General features: G+C 42.9%; 1 protein-coding gene across 3 annotated transcripts in view; it reads left to right on the forward strand.

The window, feature by feature from the left end:
• The window catches only part of LOC147022143 (fibronectin-like), a 332,507-nt gene that overhangs the window by 25,720 nt on the left and 284,369 nt on the right, over positions 1-22,418 (forward strand). For all 3 annotated transcript variants that reach the window (XR_015061076.1, XM_085892763.1, XM_085892764.1), the window contains exons 5-8: positions 6,174-6,251; positions 6,627-6,782; positions 7,322-7,498; positions 7,725-7,901. Coding sequence is in view for 2 of the 3 variants with exons in the window: in XM_085892763.1 (XP_085748889.1) it covers positions 6,174-6,251; positions 6,627-6,782; positions 7,322-7,498; positions 7,725-7,901 (588 nt within the window). In the remaining variant the exon portion in view is untranslated. The remainder of the gene's footprint in view (positions 1-6,173; positions 6,252-6,626; positions 6,783-7,321; positions 7,499-7,724; positions 7,902-22,418) is intronic.

Below are 22,418 nucleotides of genomic sequence, written 5' to 3' on the forward strand. Positions count from 1 at the left end.
CTTTAACAAATTCCATTAGTGTCTCTCCCTTCAGTCCAAGCCATTCCTCTCGCTGTAATTTCATGCCTCAATTGTCAAACTCAATGGCAGATGGATGAGCGGTCAATTGGAACTCAGATCACAACCGCATTATGCGTATCTTCCTCACTTATGCGTATCTTGTGGCTTATGCATATCTTCTTCGTCTGCTGTTTCTTTGACACCATAAAGCCTTTCATCACTAACAGATCCTGTCACAGTCACCAAAGTAGTGTCAAGGGTGGGGATGATACACGCACCTCGGGGGTGACTTGGTGTACATATGTTCTACGTTGTGCTGAACCCGGCATGTTGTTCACCGACTGCAATCCAAGCTTTGAAATTCACGAGTCTAAACAAACATACAGGTCAGCAACCACTCGAATGGATCTTTGTCAGTTGGTGTCTGTGACTTCTGAGTGGTGTTTCAGTGATCACATCAACAGCGTAACATTTTTGAAACTTGTATTTCAAACAAACAGATTCAAAATCAAATGAGGAAATTCACCATTACATACAATGTCCAACTCCGATTCCCGCTTTGAGTTATTTATGCCGCCCAGTGTCTCAGTCCTGCCGGCACAACTCGCACGTGTTCACCTCGTCCTTCGAGGCTGTCGAATCATCGATTCCCATTGCGGTGTCCCCTCTCGTACGCTGGCCCATCCAGGTGATTTTAAGTGCTCAAAGGAATTCTTTCCCGATACACAATCTTAATGAGTTTTAATCAACCTGATTATAATCGGCTCCACTTGTTCACAACTGCACTGGACGTTAACACCCCATTCAATCAGACTTAAATTGAGCATGGGAATGATGGAAACACACAGCTTATCACATATCATCTGTCTTTCTACACCTCCCTCTCATGGGTGTATATAGTATTACAGAACAATCCCGTGCATTCCAGCAAATGCGGTTCTCGTCCATACTGGAAGTTTCGTCTGTGAACGTTCCAGCACCTTCACGAATCACACCAGGCAGTTTACAGTACAATACTGCCATCTGCAGTCAAAATTAGCTCATACATCAAGCAGTTTATATTACAATTTACTGATCCAAACAAAGCAAAATTTATAACATGTAACCATCAATTTTAATAGTCCATTTACAGGCATTTATGAATGCTTACAACATCTGGCTTGATATCCCACTTGATATATGACAGTGATATCCCACAATTGCTAATGTTGACGGTCAGATGCCATTTCATAGAATGGCGGAAAAGTGGACGAATGCATTTGTTGCCATTCTGCAAAGCCGACACTCCCCCAAGGCTAAGGCACACAACATATAGCAGTCCCGAGACAGTTATTTCATTCGTATCCATTTTAGAAAGCCCTTCCCTCATGTCGAGTGGGTATATGGGACAAAATGCGTTTCAAGGGCTTTTTGGTAGGTCTTGCATCCCATTCTTTATTCTTTTATCTATTTTATTTTATTATTTTATAATATTTTATTTATATATTCTATATTATTCTATTCTATATTATTTTATTTTATTTTACTTTATTCTGTGCATATGACCTTCCTTCTTCATACAAGCATGCACACAAGCAGCTCATTAACATATGCGTGCCATTTCCAAATTCAAAGCTCGCCCCATTCTCAACTACACATCACCTCAGATCTTCGTCGTACTCAGACCCCAATGCTGCAACATTCCTGCAACCACCACAACTCCTTCCCAAAATTCCCCACGACATCAAGCCACAGCTCAGCCTCGCCAACAATCACCATCGATGCCACAAGCTCAACCACAACCACCTCCATCACAAACTCACCACCACAACCACTCCGACACCTCAACCACCTCGCTATAGCTCACAGCTATGATGCCACAACCACGTACATCCAAAATTCGCCTACACGGACTGCTATGAACGCCACAACCACAACATCTCAATCACCACGCTAAAGCTCACCACTTCCACTGATGACCACCACCACTTTTCGGGACCAGCAGGAATGAGGAGATGCGCTCATGGACGGTGAGCGTGATTGGGTACCTCCCTCCATATTAAATCTCAGAGCTCCTTCACATGGTGAGGTGCAGATGAACTGGGGGCATTTCCGGTGCCGAATGTTAGCCTGGGGGTGGCCAAGGTTGGGGTGAGCGTCCGCACGCCAATGGCGGTGCAAAGATACGCCCACAGCCTGTCTGTTCCACCTCCAGGGTTCCACCCTCGCAGGAGTGTTATAAATGGATCGTGCTCCACACACTCGTTCTCTTTGTTTGGCTCTTCATCCGGTCCCACCCCTCTTCTTCTCGAGCTGACCTGCTTCCACTCGCTCTTGCCTGCCCTGCTAGCATCTGGCCCACCTGCTTCTCTCGTATCTAGTCCGCCTTCTGTTCTTGGAGACAATGAGCAGAACGGAGACCATGGAGTGGAGCATTAATTGAGCAGGAAAACCAGACCAAGCACTATCTTAGCCCATAAACAATTACACTAAGAGATTTCTCTCCGCTCATGTTAAGCCTATCTTCCAACACGTTCTTTGCTCTAACTTCCCCCCCCCCACCTCCCACCCTTTACACTTTCATCTCTGCTTCATCTGCAAATCACTGTACACCTCATCGTACCTCCTCACTCACGCACTCTTGACACCCCAGTTTCTTCCCTCCTCCCCCTCCTAAAGGCCCAGTCACACCTTAACGTTTAGCCAGCAATGGCAACGTATCAAAATGTATGTAAAATGCTGGCTTACGCTGAACTTTTGATGTTTTTTTTAAAGATTCGGACGTATTCACAACGAGTTGGTCGTATGCATAACATATTAGTAACGGACACAGAACGTTTCGTTGTCTTATAGATAACTTGTACCAACGAATGCTTAGCCTGGTGGCGGCGTTCACAACCTCTGCCCAACGATAGTCTAACTTATGCATAGCGCGCTGCATGTATCGCCGACGATGACGTGGCGTAGCCTATTAAAAGGCTGCCGCACAATGATTCAAATCATAACCACCGGAGAAATGGAAGTGTCAACATCGCAACCACACCTTGGCGATCTTGCCAGCGTATGCCGACCTCTGAAAAATGCGTCTAAAACGCTGGTGCACGTCGAATACGGTATGGGTAAGTTTGGTATACGTGAATAGAACGCTAAAGTACGCTATCATATGTCGTAGTAAGTGGAGTACGTCTTGAAATTTTAAACGTGTTAAAATTTTTACGACATACTTGCCGTATGCCTCACACGTTCCGCATGCGATGGGAATAAGTTGTACGCACGATATGCGATCGTTGGCACACGTCGACAAAAGTTACTTGTAAGTTACTCATAAGTTGAAACACGTCGAGGTAATGGTTAGCGTCAGGGTTCCAGACTCCGTTGCCTTTTTTTTTTCTCTGTATGACGGTGGTTGACACTTCGATTTATAGTGCGGTTATAATATAATATAATTAATAGGCTGCCGCTCAATGATTTAAATCATAACCGCACTAGAAATCGAAGTGTCAACATCACCGTCATACCGAAGAAAAAATAGAATAAAAAAAAAAAAGCCATGGAGTCTGGAACACTGACGCTAACCATTACCTTGACGTGTTTCGACTTTTGAGTAACTTACAAGTAACGTGTGTGGACGTGTCAACGATCGCTTAACGTGCCTACAACACGTTACTCATAGGTTAGAAATAAGTTTCGGGTACGCTAAACATTACCGCGACGTGTTTCGACTTATGATTAACTTTCAAGTAACGTGTGTCGACGTGTCTCAACGATCGGATAATGTGCCTACAACTTATGGCCAGCGTAGCGGAACTTGTGAGTCATACGCTGGCATAAGTCGTAAAATTTCAAGCATGGAAAATTTGAGGACAACCGCAAAGTACAACGATGAAAGCCAGCGTACTACGACGTATGGCAGTGTTTTTCAGCATGCTCTCAATGTTTCCAAAACCTACCCATAACGTATTCAACGTGTCCCAGCGTTTTAGATAAATTTTTCAAAAATCGGCATAAGCTGGCTAAAACGTCAAGGTGTGACTGGGCCTTAAGCAACTGGTTTGCATTGATCCGTCGACTGCACCAGGAACAAAGAGCTCGTTCACACCTCTTCCTTTCTCTTATCTTTCGTTGCTTTCTACTTTACGTGTGTGTGTGTGTGTGTGTGTGTGTGTGTGTGTGTGTGTGTGTGTGTGTGTGTGTGTCTGATGTCCCCTGTCATGTTAGCATAATTGATTCTTGCTTTCCCTACATATTGCTTGGAAGAAAACCTTTTATTATTGTTCTACATGATCTTTCCTTACCTTAATAATAAATTGCTTACGTTATAAATGTACCCAGCTCGTTCTGTCTTCTCCTTAATTGATTCAGTGTTAGTTTAGCCGGAAAGTTATACCACACCGATTTGGCTCTTATTAGCCAGTGTGTACTTCCATACAAATATGCATCGAGGACATAAAACTCGCTTGGTTCAGTCAATCCACCGGAAGCGGTGACAGACGAAGTAGTGTAACCTTGCCAGGGTTATCTGTGCCCAGCAGCCTCAGGACCGGGCATTCAGGAGGGACCCAGGTGCTTCCTATCATGGTGAGCCTCGAACCCTGGAACTGCACCACATTATCTTGCCAATTTGCAGATTAGTTTTGTCAGTAATGGGATAGTTTAGTGAAGCATCATGTTCACAATCTTATTCCCATCTTATAATTTATTTTCCAAGGTTAAAACACCCTCGATGAAAGGTCATTGGCACAAAAACACTTTAGCTCTTAAAGTAGCTGTAACACAATCCAGCTATACATATGCGGACAAATATTTGAGATAATGCCAGACTTTATTTCCCACAAACACAGCCACTGAGCTTAGGGAAAGTGATATCACTTCTCGGAACACTTTGGGGACTGGCGATGCAATCTTTTCTGGAGTCGCCTTTCTCTTTGCTTTCAGCAGGGCAATTAATGAGGATTTTCCTGCTTCCCATGAATGCCAACCTCTTGGGTTTGTCCATGTTCTATCCTTTAAATGCTGAGCGCCCAGCAAGGAAGCAGCACGCACCATTTTGTAAGTCTTTGGTATGACTTGGTCAGGTTCAGAATCAAACCGCCATCGTCCAGCCCAAACTCAGAGCCGATGGGTTAACCGTTATGTCATCGAGTCTGGTTAAGCAAAGAATGAGGCAAATATTCAAATTTGGCCTTTCAGACTTGTTAACCACATCTCTATGGATATGCTGGGTTAAGTGACTGTGTGTGTGTGTGTGTGTGTGTGTGTGTGTGTGTGTGTGTGTGTGTGTGTGTGTGTGTGTGTGTGTGTGTGTGTGTGTGTGTGTGTGTGTGTGTGTGTGTGTGTGTGTGTGTGTGTGTGTGTGTGTGTGAGATATATATATATATATATATATATATATATATATATATATATATATATATATATATATATATCAATGTTTTTTAGATTTAAATAAATTAAATCCAGAAACTTTCTTTTTTACACCTTTTAAGTGTGAAGCAGTGCACAATATTAGGCTCATCTACATGCAGGTTTTTAAAAAAAATTGACAAGTATCTCTATAATACCAAGCTTGCACACTAAAAACTCGGCTCACCGTCACACGATCCCTATGAAATTGCTGTGGCACTTAGCAGACATGCCGACAATGTTTGGGAAGTCTTGGCGTTCCATAGTACCACTTACATTTTGCACAATGCGTATTTTTGTCATTCCCCGTGTACGGTCTGTCGTTTGCTACCAGCTATGTTGTACTGCTATCCCGTGCATGTGCATGGGTATCGTTAGTATGATTTATTCTGCAGTCTCTAAGATCTGTATATACACTGCATGTAGGACAATATTACAGGATATCAGCATACTTTTGCATAAATTTTCAGTGCATTAGGAGACAATGGACAATTAAGTATTTGAACTTGCTTGGGATGCATCTTGAGCCATATGCTCAGATGGGAATTGCAAACAGTTATTTTGCATGAAAGGCAACAATACTGGCTTGTAAAGTTCTTTCTTTCTCTCTCTCTCTCTCTCTCTCTCTCTCTCTCTCTCTCTCTCTCTCTCTCTCTCTCTCTCTCTCTCTCTCTGAAACACTGAAAGTTTGAGTTGAACTAGAAAAACCTTGGCAAAACGGTACTCCATTCTCATCACAGTCCCCTTCACCCCTTGTCTTCTCACCATCACAACTCCCACCATTCTCACAGAGGCATTATCTGGGTGCACGGACACAGGTGTCAGACGAGGCAGGTGTCCCCGAGCAAACGTTGGAAGATCAGCGACAGGCAAGTCCTTACAATTTTTGTGTACCTCATTAGTTCCCATACAAACATAAAGCAAATGCTTAAACATGTCAGAATTTAATGCTTTGAAGGACACAACCTCAAACAAGTTAACATTGGTTTTAAATGTCAGTTAATAATGTGACAGTCAAAAACGATTGGGACAATCACAAATCTTTTCGCAAAGGATTTCTATATGATCTTTGTCAGAGACTTTGAGTGAGCTTGTATCTGTCACGTTTTTGTCATCATTATTTAGGTTTATAAACCAAATTCTGAAGGTCAATCTTTTCCAAGCAGCATGTAGTCTGGAAAAACAAAACAAACATTTTAAAATAAATTTGAAGATTGTCACAGCTTTGGAATAATTGTACACAGGTATGGCAGATGCACAAGAGCCAGAAGAACCCACTCATCGCTGGTGCATTGATGGAGCTTGGGCTGAAGGTGGAATATTGCACTGGCTGAAGTTCGATGGGGGCACGCGTGTCTTGTGCTCTTGCCGAGACTCTGAGTTCTCCTGCACCTCCGCAGGTGCATTGGGCTTTGTCATTGCAAAGAGTTTAACAATCGTGATCCCCATGTGTGCAGTTGACTTCTAGCTGTATAAAACTTGCAAGAATACCAGGATGATGGGAATATTGAGCAACCTTGATTTATTTTTGGAGTTTCAGTTGCACTGTGCAGCGCTGTTGGAACAGTCATGCAAAATGTAAGTTGTGAAACAAACCCAAAGGATTAGGCTGTGTTTCCATGAGTCAAATTTTTGGCATGACGTTCAAAGACATTCTAAATTAACCAATTGCTGACAGAAAATGGATGTGCTCATTTCCGTGATCACAAACGCACAGAGACACGGCGTTTATTTCAGGGTCATGCCACGCGAATAGGTTCAGAGGTCATACTGAGCATGTACCCATGGAAACACACCCGACCAGTGATTGGAGACCCAAAACACACAATAAAAGAAGGACTGTTGTAAATCTGCACTGCAGATGGTTTGTTATGGACTCGAGTTCAAATGATTATAACAATGAGAATGTTTGTTTCATCCCCTTGACTGGTCTTCTCAGCGATTCAAACATATGGCGGAAGTACTCCAGGGATGGACTGTGTTGTTCCATTCCTATTCAATGGGCAGAGATATTCAGCTTGCACGGCAAATGGCCGGCAAGATGGCCGCCACTGGTGTGCAACCACACACAACTATAACCTGCACAGAAACTTCACATTCTGCAAGGAAGATACAGGTGCAGAGGAGAATAAATGGTAGATTTTTACTGAAGCATTAGGAATAGGAAACGTTTAAAGAAAAATAAAAAATCCTCATATTGTTTTTGGCAAAACGAAGTTGTCTTTTGTTGGTGTTAATAATTATATTATGAAGAGAAACATGATCTTTCATTGATCTGCGATGAAGTCACAAAGGAACGAAGAAAGCAATGCAATGAGGATTGCTTTTTGTCTTGTGTGCAGACTTTGTGCCAACACGAAGAGGGAATGTGTTGGGTGCACTCTGCTCCTTTCCATTTACATTTCGTGGAAGGCAGTACAATGCCTGTACCCAGGATGGGCGTAAGGACGGCGAGTATTGGTGTTCTGCGACGACTAATTATGACGTCGACAAACTCTTTGGCTTTTGCCCCACACCAGGTGACCCTATGAATATATTTCCTTTATGCTATAATTCCTTGTCTGGTTGCTCGATCCAACTCTGTGAGAGTTACCACTTAACGCGTGCCACTTAACTTTAATCACTGACCTTCAGCACACAACTGCTTTGGATTTGAATGTGATTATCGACTAAGAATCCAACCCATGACTGGTGGCCTGGCCGTCTTCTATCCTGCAATTTAAATCAATCTATTATACTGTCTCTGTATGTCTGTCTGTCATCCTGTCTGGCTGATGCATTTGGTCATTGCTTATCCAATCTCAACCAAACTTGTCAGGGGGACTAAGGTCATAATGCAAAGGTTGTAGCTTTAACTGACTCTGACTCTGACTCTGACGTTTGACTGACTCCGCCGGGGATTCTGAAGGTGGCACAGATGTAAATTCTCTACATAAATGTGTACCATGTCACACTGCTCCCAGTGGTTGTGGCAGTGGGTTTCACAAGTAACGCTTCAGTACCTTTAACTGTATGAAGAGGAGGCCTTCGCCTTATTTTGCAGTCACTTAGCTGATCTGGAGTCTTCACTGCAAAAAATCTGGAGGAATTCCCACATTTTATTGCCTTTTTCTGCCTTAGAAAAAAAATGCCATGTTAAGGTGTATAGATAGCAGCTTGAGCGTCATTCTACCTTCTCATGGCAGTTTTCCAAGGCCACTTCCAACAATCTATATATTAATACTGAAGGACCAATTTTGTGCTCCTCCTAGCGGTCGCGTCACGTTTTTCTCGGTATTGTGACTTGGACTGAAAGAAACTTCGTACCTGTGAGAGTGCATCACACATAGTGGCAATAGTCAACTTTCAACTCTGAAGCAGAATAAACACTTTTCGTTTGACATTCGTTTACATGGTGACGTGTGACGTCAACGCTGAGAGGCGTCGGGATGTCATGACATCATCGGTCATTTGCTGACGTCATTACGTCTGTCGTCGACAGACCATTACCGCTGAGCGATGTAATTCCACTCCTAGAAAATAGCGTCTGCAATGTCAAACCCTCTTCTGCACATGCTGACTACCTCAGAATGTGAATTTGACACAAAAAGATGTAACAAAAAACATTGTATCTTCTATCTATATATTAATACTGAAGGATCAATTTTGTGCTCCTCCTCACGGTCGCGTCATGTACCTGTAAGAGTGCATCGCACATTGTGGCAACAGTCAACCTTCAACTCTGAAGCAGAATAAACACTTTTCGTTGAGACGGGAGCGAGGAGTGAAGAGGCGGGGGCGGGGGGATGAAGAGACGGGGGCAGGGAGTGAAGAGTCGGGGCGGGGGAAAGCAAATTGGAAGCGGGAGATGGGGGAAATGGGGTGAGGGATGAGTGGGCGGGGGCTGGGGTGAATTGGGCGGGGTTGAGTGTGAGGGGGTGGACAGGGGGTGGGGGCCCGGGGGAAAGTGGGGAGGGGAATCAAGAGACGGGAGGGGCGGGGGAAGGGCCGGGGTAATAAAATTTTTGGGCGGGGGTAAGCAAATTGAAGGCAGGGGGTGGGAGGCAGGGGTGGGAGGCAGGGGGGGGGCGGGGCAGGGGCGAGGGATGAGTAGGCGGGGGCAAGCACGCCCTGTCCAGTCCATGTCCCTCGAGTGTGGGTGAGCTGGTGAGGGTGGTTGAATGAACGGAATCCGTCTGTGACGGGGTTTCGGCTAGTAAAAGTAATAATAACAGTAACACCAATAATGACAGTACCAGCCGAAACTCACCCACACTCACCCACACTCGAGGGACATGGACTGGACAGGGCGTGCTTGCCCCCGCCTACTCATCCCCCGCCCCTGCCACATTCCCCCCCCCCCGCCTTCAATTTGCTTACCCCCGACCAAAAAATTAATTACCCCTTCCCCACCCCCGCCTCTTCACTCCCCGCCCCCGTCTCTTGATTCCCCGCGCCATTTGCCCCCGGGCCTCCGCCCCTGTCCACCCCCTCACACTCAACCCCGCCTAATTCACCCCAGCCCCCGCCCACTCATCCCCCGCCCCATCCCCCCCCATCTCCCGCTTTCAATTTGCTTACCCTCGCCCAAAAATTTGCTTACCTTGCCCCCCGCCTCTTCACTCCCTGCCCCTGCCTCTTCACTCCTCGCCCCCGTCTCAACGAAAAGTGTTTATTCTGCTTCAGAGTTGAAAGTTGACTCTTGCCACTATGTGCGTTGCACTCTTACACGTATGAAGTTTCTTTCAGTCCAGGTCACAGTACCGAGAAAAACGTGACGCGACCGCGAGGAGGAGCACAAAATTGGTCCTTCAGTATTAATATATAGAAGATACAATGTTTCTTGTGACATTTTTTGTGTCAAATTCACATTCTGAGGTAGTCAGCATGTGCAGAAGAGGGTTTTACATTGCAGACGCTATTTTCGAGGAGTGGAATTACACCTCTCAGCGGTAACGGTCTGTCGACGACAGATGTAATGACGTCACTGAATGACCGATGATGTCATGACATCCCGACGCCTCTCAGCGTTGACGTCACACGTCGCCATGTAAACGAATGTAAAACGAAAAGTGTTTATTCTGCTTCAGATTTGAAAGTTGACTCTTGCCACTATGTGCGATGCACTCTTACAGGTACGAAGTTTCTTTCAGTCCAGGTCACAGCACCGAGAAAAACGTGACGCGACCGCTAGGAGGAGCACAAAATTGGTCCTTCAGTATTAATATGTGGATAATAATAATTGTAAAATTGGCAATAATAAGGAAAAACATGGGTTATATGTTTTTACATGCATTCAAAATGGCCAGAAATATTACTAAACAATGAATATCTGAACGATACAATGCTATCAGCATTCGTGTGCAAGACCTGACTACGGGAGAGCATCAGTTCTTCCTGGAGTGTAGCAGTACCACGTATGCAACACCCCCTGTAGGTTAGAGCAGGAACTAAGAATTTGTTCATGGTGTTGGCTGGCAATCGCTTGCCTACTTTTCGCGAAGGATACCGTGGGATCTTTAATGTCTACCAACTAATGCCGGCAATCTTCCTACAACTGTGTAGGGCCGTAGGTTGTATTCTATATATATATATATATATATATATATATATATATATATATATATATATATATATATGAAAAAACGAAGACCCAGCCACATCTCTCACCTGTGTATGGAAGAAATAACCAACTCGCTCCACCTCATCAATTAAAACCAAGTGGCTTGGAATATACAAATAAATCGACTCTGAGTAAGCTGCATAAAGCTGTGGCTGATCACAGATGATTCACCAACAAGCATTGAAACTGGTCCGGCAGCTGACGGGGTGTGTAGCATTGGGATTCTCTTGTATGTACTATTTGTGGACGTCGTTACAGCTATGGAGGAACTCTGGGAAGGGTTTGAAGCAGCAAAGAGCTTACTTTGGTAGCCTTTCTTGGTTGCTTTATGCAGCTTCTTTATCTGGAAGAGCATGTGAGGAGTTGATTTTATATATATATATATATATATATATATATATATATATATATATATATATATATATATATATACATATATATATATATACATATCTTTATATATCGACATTTTAAGCACAATACCATAAAACAGACTAAAAACGAAACAACAAAGCTTTTTGTTGTGCTCTCTTCAGGTGAAATTCACACAAAGTAATGAGGTAAGGAAGAAGAACCGTCTAATAGAAAACTATCAACAAAGTCAATTCTGATTGGATGTTCTGGACTGATGCATCAGCACCTCACACCGGTCTATGTGGGAGGAGCATGTTCAGGGTTCAGTGCTCCAATTGGTGGTTACAGAGTCTGAGGCGGAGCCCTTAAGGCTGTTGCAGAATCCTCTTCATCAACATCTGTGATCGTGAGGCAAGTTCGTGTTCCTCTTCTTCTTTGCAAAAAATAAGCAAAACGAGTGGACAAATTCTTTTTTCCGACATAACATAGGGTCCATAAATGCCGCTTCTAGTATTCAGAGATGTGTTATCTTTCGTCCTCTACTCAATATCTCGAATACATCCATATTATGATGTGCAAAAGAAAAATAGGGAATGAATCCTAATCTACCCGTTCCAACGCAGTGGGAATCCCACGGACCCATCTTAAGGTAAGGGACTATTCTAAACATTTATTATGGAAATAACTCTGCTGAATGACCGACATGTCGTGAGTACACATTTACAATAGCAGTTTCTTTAAACTGCAACACTACCCCCCGCCGCCCCCCACTTTCTTCAGATTTGTCCTTCAGTCCAGTGTTTTCAAATCACCATTGTGCACATTTACCAACTTCTCAAACAATTAACAATTTTACAACCTTGTGTGCTGAGGTGAATTATTCCCTCTGCTACTTTAAACCCTAAGGCTACCCAGGTTACGTGTGTGACAATTTAAATAAAATATGTCCCACCTAACTGCATTGGCAGCGACTGAACTCACTCATATGACAGCCCTAAGCTGAAACGTGGAATTGCTTGAATTTTTGAAAACTAAACGCATAACTGGTGGGCATAATCAAGGATGTACAAATGCAATCAATCAAATATTTACAGACTTTGAACGTGCCAAGTGGCTTTACCATGCAATGAACCAAGCGTTTGAAGAAACTTTTAAAAGCAAAATGTTTCATTTTTATTTGTATCTATCTATGCCGAAGTAACGGGTCCTATAATGGAAGAACAAAATCGTGAAACATCGTGGAAAATAAAATTTCACATTTTCAGCGAGGCAGCCACCGCCTGTTGCAGCGCAGAACAACATGTGGCCAATGCAGGTGAGTAGCCCTGAACTTTTTTCAAGTCGATCTATATCTGTATTTGGTGACAGTGAGAGTATTGTAGAACACTGGATTAAGCATTCCAACGAAACGGTTGATAAAAAACGGCTCCCTTGGCACGTAATTTGTAATCACAGACAGTCATTTTGAAAACGTACACCTCCTGGAGACGCCCAAAATGTCAAATATGTCTGAATTGGACAAATAAACACTTTTCTAGGAGTCAGAAATACTTTCAAGTTCAATTCTGGAGCTCAGGTTTTGCAATTTTCCTTAATTTAAGAGATACTCGTGGTGATCGCATGTGTGGAAATGAAGTAAAGCAGCGAACGCTGACGTCTCCGGGCGTTTAAAAGCAATGCAATGTACCCAGCGATTCATAGCTATGATGAACAGGCATTCGATAATAAGAGTGAGGAAAGTGAAAAAAAAATTTTATTCTGAAGAAATCGTTGCGGCCTGTTCCAAGTCAAGGCAAAGTTGATCAAGCCAAAAAACATGGCGGCTTCAGACCCCAGCAAGGTTACCCAGGAAACGTCTTAAGACGTTACCCCAAACGTTTTTTTTTTTACGTTTTTTAATTACCCCAAACACCCAATTTTCACTCTTGGACTTCCTTAGAGTTTTCTTAGTATGCTTGAAAAGTTTCAGGCTGCTCGGTTTTATGGTTTTGGAGTTATGGAGGAGACACTCTGACACACGCATATTGACATTTATTTGTGTCGATATATATTGTATGTATTTATTCATTGTATTAATATATGTTACCTTCACTGTAATGTTATGATGCTTAAGTTTAATTAACACGCTGCCTCATTAATTATGTTAATATCACTAACTGTAGGTCCTGCTCCAACGGAATGTTTTTTTTTTCTCTCTTTATGACTTTCTTATTAAAACATCAACATTATTTGTTAAAAGGGTAGTCACACACTGTGTAATGCAACTTGTTCATCATTGACATGTTTTTCTTTGTTTATTTGTTTTTTTGTTCACCTGACATTACTGATGTGGCTCTTTCACGAACCTTGCGTTAAAAAAGAAATCACGTCGTGAATATTTTTGTTGACGTGTAGGAGCTACGGAGAGCCAACTTTAGTTCTCATTAATTCAATACTTCTTATGCATCCGTTTTCTCATCACCACATCCTCTTTCCTGCTGGAATCCACCACTTAAAAGGAAAGGAAAGGATAACATATGCTTTTTTATGTGACATCATGGCCTCATTGAGTTTCGTGCCATGGCCAAGAATGCCTGTTCTTCTTTGTTGATGACATTTAGTAAGTGCTTCCTAGTTTAAAGAAATATCACTCGGTGGAAAAGCAAGACAGATATTTCCACGATGTGCCACAGAGTTGATACAGGATATGGAAAGGACAACATGGGGTTGGGTGTGGGGAATATGAGGGAGGTGGAAGAAGCTTATCCAAGCAGGATGAGATGCAGAATTTCGGAAAGGATAATACACACATTGGAGTTTGATGGTTAAAGCAGTGACTGAACTTGCTATTAACTAAATAGCAGATCCATGACACATGCTCAGGGAGGGATAGCACTCATTGTGCCAAAGTAATTAGGGATGTGTTATGGATTTGGCCCACTTAAAAGGAATGTTTTTTTCCCCCTCTTTATGACTCTTATTTTTTTTTTAACAATGGCTAACCCCATTCTGTTGGCTGGCTAATTCTCTCACGATTATGGACATAGAGTTCCAAAGTTTCAAGATTGCTTGAAATGTGTTAAAGTTACCTCACAGAGAAGTTTGCCACCCCATTCTCCCAGGTCCTAATTTTGATTCATGGGTGATAAATCTTATGATAAATTGGCAAGCACAAAACACCACTGCAAATGATTTCTGATTACATCATGGTCTTATTGGGCTTGATTCCACGATCAACAAAGTCTACTCTATCGAGGTTGGGATAGAAAGATTAACAAAGTACTCGCGAGGTTGCGATGGCGCAGAAACAAATTGGTTACCTCATTTCTATCATGCAAATGTTGCATCCTATAAGCATTTCTGAAATAGAAATATAAGCTTTTATAATGACTGATCTTCCATTCTCGAGTATTTTCATTAATTGTGATACTCTAAGCACGTCAAAACCATCGCTAACATCACAAACTAGCAAGCAGCTCAAGAGCCAAATTGTTTGTATTTCTTGGATTTCTTTCTTTTCTTTCCAAGCTAAGCCAATATAACCTTGACTTCTGGTAGTTTGAATACTACAAGAAAGCATTTTTCCCCAGTGACTACATAGTGTTTTTATAACTTGCTCAATGGAATACAGCTTTTTCCTACGGACTGGCACCCTACCATCACATGTCTCTCCTGGACTTTATGCAATTGGAAACTCTCAGCATTATTGGAATATCCCACGATGAAGCCGAGGTACAAGATCTATAGCTCTCATATCATAGACAGGTCTGTAGCTGCTATTTATTTTTTTATGATTCTTGCTCTTTCAGCCCTCCTCTGATCCTCCTCAGATTATCCAGAACCCATATATGTTGTTCCAGTAACCCCCTTCTGGTTAAATTCACAAAATCGATGCCTACTACACATCTCCACTATTTTGTTCCTTGCTTTCTTCCATTTGTGAAACTGCTTCCATTTGTGGAACTGCAGTTCAATCGTACCCTTACCTCCATGGCTTCAAACACGTGAAAGTTTTTCTTCTCTCATTAACATTATGTAACTCAACCATCTTACATGCGGGTTGCTGTGCTTCTTTCCCTCCTCATCTTCCTTTCTTCTCATTGCTTGCTTGTTTTGTCCAACCTTACCCCACTGCCAGTCCACCACCTTTTTATCGTCTGTCATCTCACTCTTCCATGAGCCTAGATTTGGGATAAAAAAATTGAAATCTTTTACGAATCAATTTTCAGCAATCTGCACAACAGCCTTTGTGGTTGGATGCCATTGTGCTCGAACTGTGCATGCTCAATCACTTACCACGTGTCCATCTGCTTCTCATCGTCACACCCTGTGAGTTACCCTTACGGAACCCACCTCACGTATGACACTCAAAATAGAATTAGAAAATGTGGATGAATATATTCTGTTATTAGGGTAAATATGCAGTGTGACATGAATATTTGAAATGTCAGAACATTATGTAGTATTGAGCTGTAGTGGAATAGGATCATTCTACCTCCGTTCACCCAAGGGTTGTAACCCGACCCCCTCAGATTTGGCTAATTTTTTTGCATGTATGTCACATATGATAGTCTATGTTCACATACAAAATTTTAGCTAAATCGGACGAGGGGTTGACGAGATATGACCTTGAGAACTTTTGACCTTTTCGACTAATGTCGCGTTTCCACCAAAATTCAAATCCTCATATCTCAGCAACCCCTTGCCATATCTTGATTATTTTGGTGTCGTTGGAAAGGTAATTGTCCATAGAATGCAAATCCAGCATCGGTTCGTCGATCTAGTTGAGTTAGGGGTGGATTATTTGTTGACCTGACATTTGACCTTGAAGACCTCGTGACCTTGACCTGGCCTTGCATGAAAATGAAATCATACTGTTTACTATAACGTATCAAAAAACTGGAGGGGTAGTATTGTTTGTTCTCAAGATATTTTCGGCCAAAGTTGCAAAGGTCGTGAAAATGCAACCAAACCAAGCTTGGTCAAGCACACACACACACACGCACGCACACACACACACACACACACACACACACACACACACACACACACACACACACACACACACACACACACACACACACACACACACACACACACACACACACAGCTCAGTGCAGCTGAGCTTGTTCCCTTTGCATTTGAAGGGATCCCTAAATGCTTTCTTGGATCCACAGTGAATGAGCTCATGGCAAGCCCCAAATGCCACTGGCAGTGTTGTCCAGTACGTGTGCCACCCAGCTATGAAAAAAAAAAAAAAAACCATTCCATTGGACTAGGAAGCAAGGGTATTTGGCCCCATATGTGCCCACCTTGCTACATGGCTCATTTCAGTGTTCCGCCAGCAATGCCTCTGTAGGAGGGATGTTTTCCATTGATCTTGAGCCCTTTGCGAGCAGATGTTTCCTGGCTTCATTCATCATCTCCAGTCAACATGTTCTGTTGTCCAGAAATACTGTGAATCTCTGAATGGTTTGCAGTTCAGGTAAATGGAGCTGGGCTGGTGCTGCTGTAAAATTCAGAAAGGATTCTGTAAGTGGCTCAAATATTTCCCACATGTCCCAGTACGTTTTCTTTCCATGTCCCATAAGTGTCACACCCAGTCAAGATGAAAGTGTCACACCCAGTCAAGCTATGGCATAGTGGCACAGCTGATGCCTTGAACTGCCCATTTGATGCAATTATGTGGGCCCCTGTATACTTGAATGTCTTCCCTGTTCCAGATGTGACCCACAGTTCTGAAATATCCAATCGGGTGATGATGGAAACTGCCAATATTACTACACCAGTGTCTACTCTTCGAATGGTAACAACCCTCTCTCCTCCTCATGAACAGTCATCGTTTTGTGTTCTGTCAGAGATATGGTGGTCCCATGGAAACTGGCTTTTGATGATCTTGAGCTTGAGTTGTGGTCAATGTTAGCCATTGCTGCTGTCCTGACAAGTCCTGACTTGAGGTGTGGAGGACATACTATATTTTGTTCATGGTAGAAGTTGTTGACCCTATTGCCCAGTTCACTTGACATAGTTACAAGTCTGTTGTATCCTATACATATGCTATATGAATGTGGATTATCAATTAGATGCCTACTTCGTGTCTGTGCATGGATCACAAGGCTTAGGTAAGTTGGAATGATGTCTGTTTGTCATGTGACGATCCACTAGTGATTTCACCCCACCTCTTCTCTGGTGTTTGACCCTGTTGAACATTATCAGTTGTGAAATTGTGATCCCAACAGATTTATTGTCATGCTCAATTTGGTCTTTTATATTTGGCCTTTCTAAAATCAAATTGCAGACTAATGATTTCAATTTTTCTGGCACTGCATCATCCTGGCATTTCCCTGCAAAATAGCCACTGAATTTGTATTTCATCTCAAACATGTCTCTCCTTACTATCGTGGCAACTTTGGCAAGGATTATAGCATTCCATTCAATGTTTTGGTTGCATGCACTCATTATCTTTTCTTCCATGTCTTTCTCAAACATCAGCAACACATGTTTTCCCTCTGAGTGTGCATTCAAGCCTGACACCATCGTTATCTTTATGAGCATTTCCTTCAGCCTTGTGCTATTCGGTCGAGTGTCCATGAGAACATCCATTTGTGTCAGCTTCATTGTATACATTGTAAACAAATCAGCGAGGCGGAATACTGGACACAGCTCAGGATCTCTATTTTCTTATTTGTAAGTCACCAATTCAGCGGGGGTAAGTGCTTTCATTTCCAACTCATAGTCTTCCTCACTTGTTGAGCTTTTGTGTGTTTTTATTTCATGGTTGTAGAGAGCAGTCAAACACTTTGTGTGATACTGAGCATCCTTTGCTACCAAGTCAGTTGTTCCCAATTTGGCCAACAGCATCCTGTCCTGAAGGGCGGTCACAGCTTTTCTAACCCTCGTCTCAAGGTTCTTTGTAGATGCAACGTGGAGACCGTCTTTTCCCCATATAGTCTAGATGCCAAACAGCCATTTCAGGGCAAAGCGTGCTTTCGCGTCATTATGAAGTTTTTTGGTTGATTCATCATCTCTGAGCTATCCTGAATCAGAATCAGCCGGGTGCCAGACTCGCACCCTTGAGGAATATTTTTAGAGGCGAAAAACAAAATGGCCACCACCGACTTTCGATAAATTTTGCTTTGGGCTATATCTTCACTTCTAATGCTATGCACTTACACACACAATTTTGGTGTCTACTACTATGTTTCATGCGACAGACAAGATAAACGTTGATGATTCTCTCAGGATTGGACGACAACAGATGGTGGAATTTGAATCTGGATAGCCAACAAGCTTCAACAAGACACTAACCAAGAAAGTGACCCTGATGACTTCGACCAAAAAGAGCATCAAGCTGGATGGAAGGCCAGTATATGATACCGAATTAATCTACACACGAGTCATATGTCTCCAACAATACAGGGATATTGATATCAAAGATGTCCTCTCTTACGAACTGTCCCCTGTCCCAGCCTCCTTGTTTGATGAGAGCGGTGCAATGCGGGCTCAGTCGAAAGCAATCCTGAAGACGAAACTCCAAGTTGAGCAATCAAGTCGAATCCAAGATTTTCCAGATGCTGTCATCATCGATGGATGCACCATGTTATGGACTGTACATTGGCCCACAAATGGTACAGTTGAGGATTATGTGATCAACTTAATGGGAACCATCAAATAACACCTGGAGTGTTGTGACGTATACCTGATTTTTGACAGGTACATCAAAATCAACACAAAACAAATGACGAGATCCAGTTGCGCAGGTCATGATTCAAGTCGAAAACATCAACTCAACTTACACACAATACTTCCAGCACAAAAAGTGGTCCTAAATGTAGCCGACAACAAAGTACAACTGGTCGATTTGATCTGTCAGTATCTGATGACCCACATTGTGGACAACCAGACCAAACTGGTGATCACCGGAAAAGATCCTACACCAGTACAAGAATGGAACAATTCCACTCTCCAGAGACAGGATCTGAAAACACACCATGAAGAAGCAAATGTCATCATCATCCATCACTTAGTTAGAATTGTGTCAGGTGTCAGTGGTGACTCCCACATCAAAGTGGTCTGCGACGATACAGATATCTTTGTCCTGTTGATTAATTTCTACCTCGAGGAAAAGATGACTGTGGATGTCAGCATGGAGCGTCCGTGTGCTGGGAGGGCGAACGTAGACATTCGCCAAACAGCACTGAAACACAAAAGCATCACCAAATATCTGCCTACTGTACATGCTCTGACCGGATGCGATACTGTGTTGTATTTGTTTGGCATTGGAAAGGACACAGCGCTGAAGATACTAATGGGCGGACATCATCCCACTTTACTTGGTCAGCTGCAAGCAGACGAGGAAAAGATGATATCTGAGGCAACTACCTTCATTGCTGCCTGTTATGGTTCCAAAGTCGAAGGTGATATGTCCACACACCGGTATCAGTTGTGGAAGTCTAAGATGGCCAACTCCAAGATTACCTCTGCTCTGAAATTGAAGTCGTTGCCCCCATCACATGATGCCTTTGTTCAACATCTACATCGCGATCATCATCAAGTCATTATATGGAAATCAGCCACTCAGTCAGACCCTCCGAACTTGGATCCCATCAAGTATGGATGGCAAAAAGGTGAGGACGGTGCGATGTTGTGTCCAACCACACTTCCACCTGATGTGTCTGCTGCACCAGTCACCATTATGCAGCTGATCAAGTGTGGATGCTCCACCAGCCGGCCATGTTCCACCGGGAGGTGTGGTTGTGTGGCAGCACAGATGTCATGTTCGATGTTTTGCAGTTGTAATGCTGGATCAGACTGTTGTAACGAACAGACAAGGGCAGTAGCTGCTAATCACAACGACGATGACGAAGATTTAACATATACTGTAGAACATTGCATCCTTAACAAAGTTAATATTTGTTTGCCTAAAAATAAAAGGTAATTTCAAAATCATATACATGTACATACTTACTTTGAGACATAACCCAAAGTCATAGTCAACTATCCACATGTATCTGGATATATTTGTATAAAAATCGTATTCCAATATAATCATCAATTCATTGATCATTGCAAGTAAGTTACTTCAGCTGTCATTGACTATTATTGTACGTAGTATTAATATTTGAGGGTTCATCAAATTCAATTTCTTACTCGAAGTGATCAGTGGAACTGCAAAATAGCCATTTTTCATATTAAAATGGTGGCCATCTTGAAAATATGAGACAGGTCTTATATATATACACCTTCAATTTTATCATTATCGGATTCCTTGACCATGAAAACATAGTAGTAGACACCAAAATTGTGTGTGTAAGTGCATTAGAAGTGAAGATATAGCCCAAAACAGAATTTATCGAAAGTCGGTGGTGGCCATTTTGTTTTTCGCCTCTAAAAAAAATTCCTCAAGGGTGCGAGTCTGGCACCCGGCTGATTCTGATTCAGGATAGCTCAGAGATGATGAATCAACCAAAAAACTTCATAATGACGCCACAACATGCTTTTTCACATTTCCGCTCGACTACTAGTTCAACACAAAATAACACACATTAACATTTCCAATAATGGTTCTTGTCTTAACTGGACTACACTCCTGTCTGTTCATTTGATTTCCATTTTCGTAGCCCGGTCAAATGATAGGAATTCAATCTATTGCAACATATTTTGTCCCACCATGCCCTGTGGTTCTCTCATGTCTGTTGGATACCTTCACCATCATCAAGACGTTTGGGATCTACATCCAGTGGTATTTCACCAAGTTTTTCAAATTCCTTTGCTGGACACTTGGCAGATTGTTCTTTGCCCATCTGACAAATAATACACTTAATCCAATCGGAGGGAGTCGTGAAAGTGTCACTTATTAGTGCTTCTGCACTGCCAGTCACTACCACCATTTATTTTAGACATAATGTTAGGTCTGGTTGATTATCACAACACTGCTGGACTTCTATTTATTAAAGCTGTGCTCGACAGCTACATTTTACGGTAACAACTACATTCAATAGTGACAGCTACATTCAACGGTGGCTTGAGTTCTACAGCTGCATAATGTGGTGATCTTCAACACAGCACTTCCCAGTCAGTTTTCTTCAAGTAAAAAATACAGTGTAAACAATTAGTATTCTCACTTGCCTAGATTATCTCTGCCCATATGCAGTTAACCCATTGTTGCAGGTCAACCTCATCCCCAGGGGTCTTCCGTTCCAGATACGAAGTTGGACTGCCTTTGCTTCCAACCCGTCGAGCGCTTAAAATCACTCAAAAATGTTAATTAGAAGTAGAGATATGCCCAAAGAAATGTACTTCAAAGTTTCATGATGGCCATTTTGAAAATATGAAGCTGTGCCCCCTTCAAAGGAAAATTTCATTTAGGTCCACCTTGTATATTATTTAGCACCTGCTATAGCACATGTGTACCAAATGTGATGCTTTTATCACAATCTGAACAATCGTCCTGTTTCTGGGTGCTAAGAATCTGTACTAATGTACCAAGAGTGAGTCGAGCTATGTCTGTGCTTTGGCACAGTGTGGCAGCATGCTGCTTAGGCCTAGGTCACATTTGCTCTACGGTGAGGATACGGCGGCCGTACGCCCTCTGAATTGACAGAAACGTGCGGCAGCCGCAGAGAAACTGAGGTGGCCTCAGGGAGGCCCTACGCTGTTTGCCTATATTTTACAGCCCGTAGGGACGCCGTGGAATTATAGCGCGGAGTTATAACTTTTTCTTCATTTCTACGTTCGCCGTAGCAATTTGACAAGCCAAGCTATGATGTAGATGTGTTCCACGTGGACCTACATAGGGCGTACGGTGGGCTTGCGTTATTCGTGTGGCTGCCGTAAGCTCTTCTCAATGAAAAATGAATTTTCCCAACCCCCAAAAAATTACGGCGGCGCACTATTTCCACGGTCGCCGTACAGTGGCCTTGCGGTCTGTGTGACTACCTGCGGGCAACGCAGGGTCGACGCACGGTTCCCCTACGCCCGCCGTGCACCTACGTACGGCCTCTGTGGCAGTCTGCGTCGAACGTGTGTCCACCGTGCGCTATCGATTGAGATCGGAGTATAGGTGTTTGCCTATACAGTGGTGCCCCCAGAATCCCAATTT

Source organism: Eptatretus burgeri, chromosome 8 (assembly GCF_056783735.1).
Source record: "Eptatretus burgeri isolate ZD-2024b chromosome 8, Ebu_testis_v1, whole genome shotgun sequence".
In the NCBI taxonomy this organism is placed as follows: domain Eukaryota; kingdom Metazoa; phylum Chordata; class Myxini; order Myxiniformes; family Myxinidae; genus Eptatretus; species Eptatretus burgeri.